A 13,358-nucleotide genomic window follows, 5' to 3' on the forward strand; every position below is an offset into this window, starting at 1 on the left:
TCTTTATGTGGGGATAGGTGTGTATTGGGTTGTATTGCGACAGGTGGAGTAGGGTTTCAGGTTCCTTGTGTGACAAAAGTGGAGAAAGGTGTGTGTTGGATTGTACCTGGACAGGCGGAGTGGGGTTCCAGGTTCCTTTTATGTGATATGTGTGGGGGAAGGTGTGTGTTGGGTTGTATTCCAATAGGTGGAGTGGGGTTCCGGGATCTTCATGTGTGATATGTGTGGGGAAAGGTGTGTGTTGGGTTGCACCCTGACAGGTAAAGCAGGGTTTTGGGTTCCTCATGTGTGATATACGTGGATAAAGCAGTGTGTTGGGTTTTACCTGGACAGGTGGAGCAGGTTTCCAGGTTCCTTGTGTGTAATATGTGTGGGGAAAGGTGTGTGTTGGGTTGTATTCCGACAGTTGGAGCGGGGTTCCGGGTTCTTCATGTATGATATGTATGGGGGAAGGTGTGTGTTGGGTTGTATTCCAACAGGTAGAGCAAGGTTCCGGGTTCTTCATGTGTGATATATGTGGGGGCAGGTGTATGTTGTGTTGTATTGCGACAGGTTGAGTAGGGTTTCAGGTTCCTTGTGTGACAAAAGTGGAGAAAGGTGTGTGTTGGATTGTACCTGAACAGACGGAGTGGGGTTCCTGGTTCCTCATATGTGATATGTGTGGAGGAAGGTGTGCGTTGGGTTGTATTCTGACAGTTGGAGCAGGGTTCCGGGTTCTTTATGTATGATATGTATGGGGAAAGGTGTGTGTGTGTGTTGGGTTGTATTCCAACATGTGGAGCAGAGTTCTGGCTTCTTTATGTGGGGATAGGTGTGTATTGGGTTGTATTGCGACAGGTTGAGTGGGGTTTCAGGTTCCTTGTGTGACAAAAGTGGAGAAAGGTGTGTGTTGGATTGTACCTGGACAGGCGGAGTGGGGTTCCAGGTTCCTTTTATGTGATATGTGTGGGGGAAGGTGTGTGTTGGGTTGTATTCCAATAGGTGGAGTGGGGTTCCGGGATCTTCATGTGTGGGGAAAGGTGTGTGTTGGGTTGCACCCTGACAGGTAAAGCAGGGTTTGGGGTTCCTCATGTGTGATATACGTGGATAAAGCAGTGTGTTGGGTTTTACCTGGACAGGTGGAGCAGGTTTCCAGGTTCCTCATGTGTGATATGTGTGGGGAAAGGTGTGCGTTGGGTTGTATTTCGACAGTTGGTGCGGGGTTCCGGGTTCTTCATGTATGATATGTATGGGGGAAGATGTGTGTTGGGTTGTATTCCGACAGTTTGAGCGGGGTTCCGGGTTCTTCATGTGTGATATATGTGGGGGCAGGTGTACGTTGTGTTGTATTGCGACAGGTGGAGTAGGGTTTCAGGTTCCTCATGTGTGAGAAAAGTGGAGAAAGCTGTGTGTTGGATTGTACCTGAACAGACGGAGTGGGGTTCCTGGTTCCTCATATGTGATATGTGTGGAGGAAGGTGTGCGTTGGGTTGTATTCTGACAGTTGGAGCGGGGTTCCGGGTTCTTTATGTATGATATGTATGGGGAAAGGTGTGTGTTGGGTTGTATTCCAACATGTGGAGAAGAGTTCCGGGTTCTTTATGTGTGATATATGTGGGGATAGGTGTGTATTGGGTTGTATTGCGACAGGTTCCAGGTTCCTTGTGTGAAAAAAGTGGAGAAAGGTGTGTGTTGGATTGTACCTGGACAGGCGGAGTGGGGTTCCAGGTTCCTTCTATGTGATATGTGTGGGTGAAGGTGTGTGTTGGGTTGTATTCCAATAGATGGAGTGGGGTTCCGGGATCTTCATGTGTGGGGAAAGGTGTGTGTTGGGTTGCACCCTGACAGGTAAAGCAGGGTTTTGGGTTCCTCATGTGTGATATACGTGGATAAAGCAGTGTGTTGGGTTTTACCTGGACAGGTGGAGCAGGTTTCCAGGTACCATGCATGCTGGGCTGCACCCTGACAGGTGAAGCGGGGTTTCAGGGGCCTCGTGTGTAATATGTGTGGGGAAAGGTGTGTGTTGGGTTGCACCCTTACAGGTGTATTTTGGGTTCCTCATATGTGATATAACTGAAGAAAGGTGTGTGTTGAATTGTAACTGGACAGGTGGAGTGGGAATCCAAGTTCTTCATGTGTGAAGGAGTGTGCACCCGGACATGTAAAGCGGGCTTCCGGCAGGGCCGATCCTAGGGTCACAGGCGCCTGGGTGCAGAAATATTTCTGGTGCCCCTCACATGGGCGTGGTCATTTTTACTAACTCCTCCCCTTTTTTCAGTCTGAAAGGGCTCTTGGTACATCTCATTACACATCACATCTGTAGATGGACTACTGAAGCGCAGGAATGGGCAGGGGCTGTGTATCCTATGCAAGCTATCATGCCATAAAACATCTAGAACAGGGGCAGCTCAGAGCAAGTGTAAAGGGATGCTGGGAATGCCACCCCCAGCACACAGCACACTGAACACTGTGACTCACCTCAGTTCTCTCTCTGTGCAGCCCTGGATGGAAGGGGGAGGCATTCCAACTGGAGTTGGTGGAGACAGCGCGGGGATCCAAGACTCCCAATTAATTTCTGCACATCAGCAGCCACTGAAAACTAGGACCCTCGTGTCAGAAAGAGGAACGGCCCCTCCCCCGAGCACTGCCAGGCTGGGTGGGCTGCCCTATGCTCACACATCAGTTCTGGACGGACACACACCTATGCTCAGAACACTAGTTCTGGACGGACACATACGTATGCTCAGAACACTAGTTCTGGACGGACACATACCTATGCTCAGAACACTAGTTCTGGACGGACACATACCTATGCTCAGAACACTAGTTCTGGACGGACACATACCTATGCTCAGAACACTAGTTCTGGACGGACACATACCTATGCTCAGAACACTAGTTCTGGACGGACACATACCTATGCTCACACATCAGTTCTGGACGGACACATACCTATGCTCAGAACACTAGTTCTGGACGGACACATACCTATGCTCACACATCAGTTCTGGACGGACACATACCTATGCTCAGAACACTAGTTCTGGACGGACACAAACAAGGAGAGAAGGAGGGAGGGGAGAACTCTGGCACTTCGGCGCCCCCACCTCTGCAGGCGCCTGGGTGCAAAGCACCCTGTGCACCCTGCCTAGGATCGACCCTGGGTTCCGGGTGCCTCATGTGTGATATAAGTGAAGAAAGATGTGTGTTGGGTTGTACCTGGACAGGTGGAGTGGGGTTCCAGGTTTATCATGTGATATGTGTGAAGGTGTGTGTACCCCAAAAGGTAGATCGGGGTCTACGGTTACTCATGTGTGATACGTGTGGAGGAAGGTGTGTGTTGGGTTGTACCTGGACAGGTGGAGTGGGGTTCCAGGTTTATCATGTTATATGTTGTGAAGGTGTGTGTACCCCGAAAGGTAGATCGGGGTCTACGGTTACTCATGTGTGATACGTGTGGAGGAAGGTGTGTGTTTTTACTCTGGCAGGTGGAGTGAAGTTTCTGGTTCCTCGGGTCAGGAATGGGCAGGTGATGTCATGTATGTGATGTCAGGTCTCTACAAGTCCTAAAATGTCAGCTCTTCAGTCTTCTGATATTTCGAGGAAAATGGGCACATTGCCAGCGGCGCGGCTCTGATCTGCACTCCTTAATCCTCTTTGATATTTGATCCAAAGCTCAAACTTGTTTTCTTTCGTTTATATAGAGTAGAAAATGACAGGGAATGGTGGAGAGCCGTGGGGATTGGTTGAAACTTTCTCAGGTTGTACAGATTTGTCTTCACTTCCACGTCTGGTGACAACTCAAAAATTTAGATTTTATTTGGGATAACAAGCAGTAGTGGTCATGGGATAACTAATAGTATTGGTAAAAGGATAACTAGTGGTACTGGTCATCATATAGCTGGTAGCATTGGTAACTGGATAACTAGTAGTAGTCATGATATGACTAGTAGTATCAATACCAGAATAACTAGTAGTCATGGTCATTGGATAACTAGCAGTAGTGTGGTCATGGGATAACTAGCAGTAGTGTGGTCATTGGATAACTAGCAGTAGTGTGGTCATGGGATAACTAGCAGTAGTGTGGTCATTGGATAACTAGCAGTAGTGTGGTCATGGGATAACTAGCAGTAGTGTGGTCATGGGATAACTAGCAGTAGTGTGGTCATTGGATAACTAGCAGTAGTGTGGTCATGGGATAACTAGCAGTAGTGTGGTCATTGGATAACTAGCAGTAGTGTGGTCATGGGATAACTAGCAGTAGTGTGGTCATGGGATAACTAGCAGTAGTGTGGTCATTGGATAACTAGCAGTAGTGTGGTCATGGGATAACTAGCAGTATTGGTAATAGGATAATTAGTAGTATTGGTAATGGGATTATTAGTAGTAGTGGTAATGCAATAAATAGTATTGGTCATGGGATAACTAGTAGTAGTAGGGGATTGGAGAAGGTGATTGGATGAAGGGGATTAGATGAAGTTGCTTAGATGAAGGTGAATGGAGGAGGTGATTAGAAGAAGATGATTGGAGAAGGTGATTGGACGAAGGGGATTAGATGAGGTTGATTAGATGAAGGTGAATGGAGGAGGTGATTAGAAGAAGATGATTGGAGAAGGTGATTGGATGAAGGGGATTAGATGAGGTTGATTAGATGAAGGTGAATGGAGGAGGTGATTAGATAAAGGTGAATGGAGGAGGTGATTAGAAGATGATTGGAGAAAGTGATTGGATGAAGAGGATTAGATGAAATTGATTAAATGAAGATGAATTGAGGAGGTGATTGGAAGAAGGTGATTTGGATGAAGGGGATTAGATGAGGTTGCTTAGATGAAGGTGAATGGAAGAGGTGATTTTAGAAGATGATTGGGTGAATGGAATTTGATGAGGTTGATTAGATGACGGTAGATGCAGGACGTGAATAGAAGAAGATTGGAGAAGGTGATTGGATGAAGGGGATTAGATAAGGTTGCTTAGAGGAAGGTGAATGGAGGAGGTGATTAGAAGAAGGTGATTGGAGAAGGCGATTTGATGAAGGGGTAAGATGAGGTTGATTAGATTAAGGTGATTGGAGGAGGTTGTTAGAAGAAGATGATTTTAGAAGGTGATTGGGTATAGGGGATTAGATGAGGTTGATTAGATGAAGGTGAATGGAGGAGGTGATTAAAAAAAGATGAATTGTGAAGGTGATTGGATGAAGTGGGATTAGATAAGGTTGATTAGATGAAGGTGAATGGACGAAGGGGATTAGAAGAAGATGATTTTAGAAGGTGAATGGATGAAGGGGATTAGATGAAGTTACTTAGATGAAGGTGAATGGAGGAGTTGATTAGAAGAAGATGATTGAAGAAGGTGATTGGATGAAGGGGATTAGATGAGGTTTATTAGATGAAGATGAATGGATGAATGTGATTGGATGAAGGGGATTAGATGAGGTTGCTAAATGGAGGAGGTGATTAGAAGATGATTGGAGAAGGTGATTGGAGGAAGGTGATTAGATGAAGGTGAAAGGAGGAGGTGATTAGAAGAAGGTGATTGGATGAAGGGGATTAGATGAGGTTTATTAGATGAAGGTGAATGGAGGAGGTGATTAGAAGAAGGTGATTGGATGAAGGTGATTGGATGAAGGGGAAAAGAAGAAGATGATTTTAGAAGGTGACTGGATGAAGGGTATTGGATGAAGGTGAAAGGAGGAGGTGATTAGAAGAAGGTGATTGGATGAAGGTGATTGGATGCCGCAGGACTCGGCTTCGATATATGTTGGAGTTCTATGGATGAGGAGTCTTGTAAGCGTCAGTTTCCTGTCTGTGTGGGAAATCTGATAATTCTATTTATAAATGAACATTTCTTGAAGATGATTATTATTAGATTTCCTTCCTTTAGCGTCGCTTTATTCTGTATCAGTTTATACAACTAACATACAAAAGGTGTGATGATCAGCTAAGCTTACAATCGAAAATACTACCTTGTTAAACCCGTCGTGTTGCTTAGTCTTGTGGTGTGCGGCAAAGTGAGTCTCAGGAAGTGTCGATGTTGCAGCTTCGCAATGAAATTAATAATGTTCACCATAGTCGTGCACACAGAGTTCAGTCCCCAGTCAGTCTGTGTAGGGAGCAATGGGAGATTAGTAAGATCCTGGGAATGTCAGTCTCTATCTGTAATGTTTTAGGAGCATGTCCATCCGACCGTTCACCATCCACCCAACCGTTCACCATTCACCCGACCGTTCACCATTCACCCGACCGTTCACCATTCACACGACCGTTCACCATTCACACGACCGTTCACCATCCACCCAATCGTTCACCATTCACCCGACCATTCACAATCCACCCAACCGTTCACCATCCACCCAACTGTTCACCCGACCATTCACAATCCACCCAACCGTTCACCATCCACCCAACTGTTCACCCAACCGTTCACCATCCACCCAACCGTTCACCATCCACCCAACCGTTCACCATCCACCCAACCGTTCACCATCCACCCGACCATTCACCATCCACCCAACCGTTCACCATCCACCCAACCGTTCACCATCCACCCGACCGTTCACCCAACCGTTCACCATCCACCCAACCGTTCACAATCCACCCGACCATTCACCATCCACCCAACCGTTCACCATCCACCCAACCGTTCACCATCCACCCAACCGTTCACCATCCACCCAACCGTTCATCCAACCGTTCACCATTCACCCGACTGTTCACCATTCACCCAACTGTTCACCATTCACCCGACCGTTCACCATCCATCCGACCGTTCACCATCCACCCTATAAATTGTACATGGTCCATGTCATTATATTGTATAGAAACCACTGTGGACCTATAGACTGTACATGATCAGTGTCATCGTATTGTATAGAGACCAGTGTGGCCCTATTGATTGTACATGGTCTGTGTCATCATATTGTTTTGAGACCAGTGTGGTCCTATAGATTGTACATGGTCCAGGACATTGTATTGTATAAAGTCCAGTGTGGCCCTATAGATTTGTACATGGACCATGTTATCATATTTTAGAGAGACTACTGTGGCCCTATAGATTGTACATGGTCCATGTCTTCATATTGTATTAGGTCCAGTGTGGCCCGATAGATTGTTTATGGTCCATGTCATCGTATTGTTGCGAGACCAGTGTGGCCCTATAAATTGTTTATGGTCCATGTCATTATATTGTATAGAAACCACTGTGGACCTATAGACTGTACATGATCAGTGTCATCGTATTGTATAGAGACCAGTGTGGCCCTATAGATTGTGTATTGTCCATGTCATCATATTGTATAGAGACCAGTGTGGCCCTATAGATTGTGTATGGTCCATGTCATTGTATTGTATAGAGACCAGTGTGGCCCTATAGATTGTACATGTTTCTGTGTCAACATATTGTATAGAGACTAGTGTGATGGGTCTTCTTCGGGTATTGAACATTCCATGTAATAATTATGGGTTTTCTCTCCCCAGGCCTCCTGTCCGATGTCGGGGGCTTCTCTCTGTGTGGATGGAGGAATCAGTCGGAGAATAGAAACATCTTGCGGTGGCATGGCAATTCCCGGCATAATATGGTGAGCGTGGAGAACTCCGCGGAGGAACTGACTATCTCCGCCCCTTACCTGCCCTCCAATAACATCACTTTGCCGGATCGGCGGGGGCTGTACTCCTTCTGTGTGCACTGGATTCCCGGTCTTCATATTCTGAACTTTACCTATGGGATCACCCTACACCGTGAGATCCCTGGCCATCCATCTCCCAGGAGTAACGACTCTGCCCTGCCACATCCAACGCAGAGCTGTAACCCCGTCTTCTCCCTCATAAACGTCACCATCAATGGGGAACGCAAGGCCAACTCCTGCTTCTACGAATTCCCCATCCAGGCCAAAAGATATGGTAAGTGTGGTGGGATTGTGGGGTCACAGCTTCATCAGGGGGTCCTTACTCATCATGACCAGGATGTACACAGAGGCGGGGCTTATTGATGGGCAGGGCTGTCTTAATGAGAGGGCACACCTGGGCACTGCCCAGGGGCCCCAGCAGCATGGGGGGCCCCTGCACTATCCCCAAAGCAGCTGGTCCTTGAGCCCACGCTGCCCCATGATGGCACTGAGAGTGATAGATACACAGGGGAGGCAGTCTGCCTCCTACCTACTTGATATCTGTTTACCTGCACTGTCATCATTGTAGGGGCCCCAGAGCATTACTTTGCCCAGGGGCCCCATGATGCTATTAAGATGGCCCTGTTGATGGGGGTGCACTTGGAGGGTACAAAGGGGAAGACTGTGAACTTTCTAGATGATCCCCCCCACTAGGCATTTTTTTTGGGAAGCCCCATACATATGAGACTCCTAGGTCCTCCCCCACAGGGGGACCATTTACTCCTTCTCCTAGGAGGACCATTTGCCCCCCAAAGGGAAACCCCCTACCTGGGATCCTCCTGGTCCCCCTCCCCCCCCCCCGGGGAAAGTCTGCCCATCTAAAGAGAAACCTAATCCCCCCCCCCCCCCCGGGAGGATCATATCATATAGCTGTTCATAGCCCCTCCCTGAGTGTTGTCAGATAAAAAGTCCCCCCCCCCCCAGGGAAAGTCTTCCCATCTAAAGGGAAACCTTATCCCCCCCCCCCCCCAGGGAGGATCATATAGCTGTTCATAGCCCCTCCCTGAGTGTTGTCAGATAAAAAGTCCCCCCTCTGAGTATTATCAAATAAAAGATCCCCCCCCCTTTCCTAGGTATTATCAAATAAAAGTCCCCCCTTGTGTATTATCAGATGAATTTGCCCCCAAGTCTTGTCAGATTACCTCTCCTGAGTACTGTCAGATAAAAATCCCCCCCCCCCCCTGAGTATTATCAAATAAGCCCCGCCTGAGTATTTTCAGATAAAGACCCCTTTCCCCAAGTATTGTGCCCCCCCCCCAAAGAGATACTCTGGCCCAGATTCAAGAAGCAATTGCGCCCGTGTAACCATAAGTTACACGGCGCAATTGCTTACTTGCTCCGGTGTAACGAATGCTCCTGATTCAGGAACCTCGTTACACCGACTGCAGCCTAAAATCTGCGCGGCATAAGGCTCTTATGCCTCGCAGATTTTAGGCTGCATTCTTGCGGGGGCCGCTAGGGGGCGCTCCCATTGTGATCTGTGTATAGTATGCAAATTGCATACTACCACTGATTCACAAGCTTGCGCGGGCCCAGCGCAAGCCAGGTACGGAGTTTCCGTACAGCAACTTTAGCGCAAGGTTGCCCCCTTCTAATAGTAGGGGCAGCCAATGCTAAAGTATAGCCGGCCTTCCTGCGCCGTGAAATTTGAATTTCACGGCGTTTGCGTAAGTGATTCGTGAATGGCGCTGGATGCCATTCACGTTCACTTTGAAGCAAATGACGTCCTTGCGACGTCATTTGCCGCAATGCACGTCGGGAAAGTTTCCCGACGGAGCATGCGCTGTACGCTCGGCGCGGGAGCGCGCCTAATTTAAATGATTCCCGCCCCCGGCAGGATCATTTAACTTGCGCGCGCTTACGCCTGGCAAATTTGCCGGCGCGCCCTCGCGGTTCACGGAGCTACTGCTCCGTGAATCGAGGGCAGCGCAAAATATTTGCGGGGGCGCAGGGCAAAATCGTTGCTCCCCCGCAAATATAGCGCAAGCTATGCTGAATCTGGGCCTCTGAGTTTGTATGTGGAGTGCAGGAAGTATCAGGTCTTATCTGTTCATAACCCTTCCCTGAGTATTGTCAGATAAAAATCCCACCCCCCCCCCCCGACTATTCTCAAATAAAAGTCCCCCCCCCCCCCCGAGTATTATTAAAAATAAAGTCCTCGTCCCTCCTGAGTATTATCAGATATCTCCCTGGGTCTTGTCAGATAAAAATCCCCCTCCCCCGAGTATTATCACATAAAATTCCCCCCCCAGTATTATTAAAATAAAGTCCTCGTCCCCCCCTGAGTATTGTCTGATAAAAATCCCCCTCCCCCGAGTATTATCAAATAAAAGTCCCCCCCGAGTACTATTAAAAGTCCTCGTCCCCCCCTGAGTATTATCAGATAAATATCTCCCTGGGTCTTGTCAGATAAAATCCCCCCCCTGCGCTGGGTTTCGAAGGCGTAAGTCGGCGTAGGTGGAAGTGGGCGTGAGCCATGCAAATGAGGCGTGACCCCATGCAAATGATGGGCCGAGCGCCAGACAGATACGTATCATCAACTGCGCATGCGCCGAGAAGAGGACGCATCCCTCTGCGCATGCTCACAACCACGTCGGAACAACTGCCTAAACTACGCCGGATCACTGCGTATGGCGTTAACGTAACCTACGCCCCAGCCAGACACGCGTCCGACGTAAAATACGCCGGCTTGAGTTCCCTGGTGCAGACCTTTGCATATCTGCTGCTGGGTTGCACCTCCTTTATGGGGCTTAACTTTACGCCGGACGTACGACTTACGCGCACATCGCGTCGGGCGCACGTACGTTCGTGAAGCGCCGTATTTCCCTCATTTGCATATTTGAATAGAAAATCGATGCGTCCAGCCTAAATGTGCGCCCACGCTACGCCGGCGTAGGCAAGTTACGTCGGCGGGATGAAGCCTATTTTTAGGCGCATCTTAGTTTGTGGGTCCGGCGCGCAGATGTGTCATTTCTTCAGCGTTGTCACATGAAAAGATAGAATAAAATATTTACAAAAATGTGAGTATCGTCGAATAAAAGCTCCGCCCCCCCCCCCCCACCCCCGAGTATTGTCAGATATCTGCACCTGTATGTTTTATATAAATTGTACAGAAATAATTGGCCGTGCAGGGGGGGGGGGGGGGGGGGGGGCTATAAAATGGGCCCCGTATTGTATGTCTGTATCGGCTCCGGGGGCCCACACAGACTTTCATTTCCACCTTTGTGTGGCCCCGTCTGCTTCACCCCAAACCAGAGACATTGTCCCAGATCAGCACATCCTCCCCGAGAACGCTGCGTCAGCGACTAGTGCGGGGGAGGGGGGGGGGGGGGACACCGCAGATATCAGCCTCAAGGCCGAGACTCTGAGAATTCACATAGGAAGGCGGGTGAGGGGTGCTGTGTGCATCGGGGAGACAATGCTGCCACTGTGTGCCCACCACAACTGGCACAGTGCTGGACGTCGCATACATACAAATCTGACTGTCTGTCTATGGGAACGAATCCCTCTGTCCTTCTATGGGAACGAATCCCTCTGTCCGTCTATGGGAACGAATCCCTCTGTCCTTCTATGGGACCGAATCCCTCTGTCCTTCTATGGGACCGAATCCCTCTGTCCTTCTATGGGGCCGAATCCCTCTGTCCTTCTATGGGACTCAATCCCTCTGTCCTTCTATGGGACCGAATCCCTCTGTCCGTCTATGGGGCCGAATCCCTCTGTCCGTCTATGGGGCCGAATCCCTCTGTCCGTCTATGGGACCGAATCCCTCTGTCCGTCTATGGGGCCGAATCCCTCTGTCCGTCTATGGGGCCGAATCCCTCTGTCCTTCTATGGGACCGAATCCCTCTGTCCTTCTATGGGACCGAATCCCTCTGTCCTTCTATGGGGCCGAATCCCTCTGTCCTTCTATGGGACTCAATCCCTCTGTCCTTCTATGGGACCGAATCCCTCTGTCCGTCTATGGGGCCGAATCCCTCTGTCCGTCTATGGGGCCGAATCCCTCTGTCCTTCTATGGGAACAAATCCCTCTGTCCTTCTATGGGGCCGAATCCCTCTGTCCTTCTATGGGGCCGAATCCCTCTGTCCTTCTATGGGGCCGAATCCCTCTGTCCTTCTATGGGAATGAATCCCTCTGTCCTTCTATGGGAATGAATCCCTCTGTCCTTCTATGGGAACAAATCCCTCTGTCCTTCTATGGGGCCGAATCCCTCTGTCCTTCTATGGGAACGAATCCCTCTGTCCTTCTATGGGGCCGAATCCCTCTGTCCTTCTATGGGGCCGAATCCCTCTGTCCTTCTATGGGGCCGAATCCCTCTGTCCTTCTATGGGAATGAATCCCTCTGTCCTTCTATGGGAACGAATCCCTCTGTCCTTCTATGGGAATGAATCCCTCTGTCCTTCTATGGGGCCGAATCCCTCTATCTGTCTATGGGGCCGAATCCCTCTGTCCTTCTATGGGAACGAATCCCTCTGTCCTTCTATGGGGCCGAATCCCTCTGTCCTTCTATGGGAACGAATCCCTCTGTCCGTCTATGGGGCCGAATCCCTCTGTCCGTCTATGGGGCCGAATCCCTCTGTCCGTCTATGGGGCCGAATCCCTCTGTCCGTCTATGGGGCCGAATCCCTCTGTCCTTCTATGGGGCCGAATCCCTCTGTCCGTCTATGGGGCCGATCCCTCTGTCCTTCTATAGGGCCGAATCCCTCTGTCCGTCTATGGGGCCGAATCCCTCTGTCCTTCTATGGGGCCGAATCTCTCTGTCCTTCTATTCTGGCTAAGAAGGGGTGTGGCTTGGCTGACGGCTGAAATCTGATTGGCTGTTGTGGAGATCACAGACATAGGTGTATATGATGGTTGTCACACCTGCTCTCCTTCCTGTTGTTGTGGACCGGCTGACCCATGTTAATGATTTGCCTTCAGTTGTAATTATTCTGCTATCACCGTTTACTGATTGTGTACAGCGGGCGCAGCTCTGCGGGATTAATGATTGATGGCGGGTGGAGTGCCGCTCCCTGCGCAGTGTCCTGGGCTCAGTCCTCTGACACTCCTTGTGTCCTTTACTTCAAAAGGAAAAAAAGTGGTTGTAAACCCTCCATATACACAGGGAAGGGACTATCCTCAGGTAATACACAGAGATGAAAGCAACCCTTCTACATAGGTTGTACCTGTTTATCTGCAGTCTTCTCTTCCCTACATAAAGTTCAGACTTTATAAAGCTTGTCTGAGGGTTCAGAAAACAAGGAGGTGGAGAGCTGAAACTACACACTACAGAGCTCAGTGAGGAGAGCTCTGAGAGCTGATAGGACAGAAGAAACCCCCCTCTTTCACACAGCACACAGGTCAGAGCTGAGGCTGTCAATCAGCTGGAGGTCCCTCCCCTGTCACCTTTTTTTCTCTTGGTGTCAGGAAAACTTGTCAGAAGTGATTCATGCTGATAGCAGAGGAAGGAGGCAGCAAACAGAAATGACACTTAGGGCCAGATTCTCAACGGGCTTACGACGGCGCAACGCCATGTGCGCCGTCGTAAGTCCTAATCTGGCCCCGCCTGATTCTTAGAATCAGTTACGCATAGATATCCATTAGATCTGACAGGCGTAAGGCTCTTACGCTGTCAGATCTTAGATGCAATTTTTTTTCCCGCCGCTAGGTGTCGCCGACGTCGTTTTCCCCGTTGTCTATGCAAATTAGCTATTTACGCGAGATTCCCGAACGTACGCGCGG

At 49.3% G+C, this 13,358-nt stretch overlaps 1 protein-coding gene across 1 annotated transcript in view; it reads left to right on the top strand.

Annotated features, from left to right (window-relative positions):
* LOC120917750 (adhesion G-protein coupled receptor G1-like) overlaps positions 1-13,358 on the top strand; it is a 47,974-nt gene that overhangs the window by 4,364 nt on the left and 30,252 nt on the right. The window contains exon 2 of the mRNA XM_040329243.1: positions 7,452-7,874. Within this exon, the coding sequence (XP_040185177.1) occupies positions 7,452-7,874 (423 nt within the window). The remainder of the gene's footprint in view (positions 1-7,451; positions 7,875-13,358) is intronic.

Source organism: Rana temporaria, chromosome 11 (genome assembly GCF_905171775.1).
Source record: "Rana temporaria chromosome 11, aRanTem1.1, whole genome shotgun sequence".
NCBI lineage: Eukaryota > Metazoa > Chordata > Amphibia > Anura > Ranidae > Rana > Rana temporaria.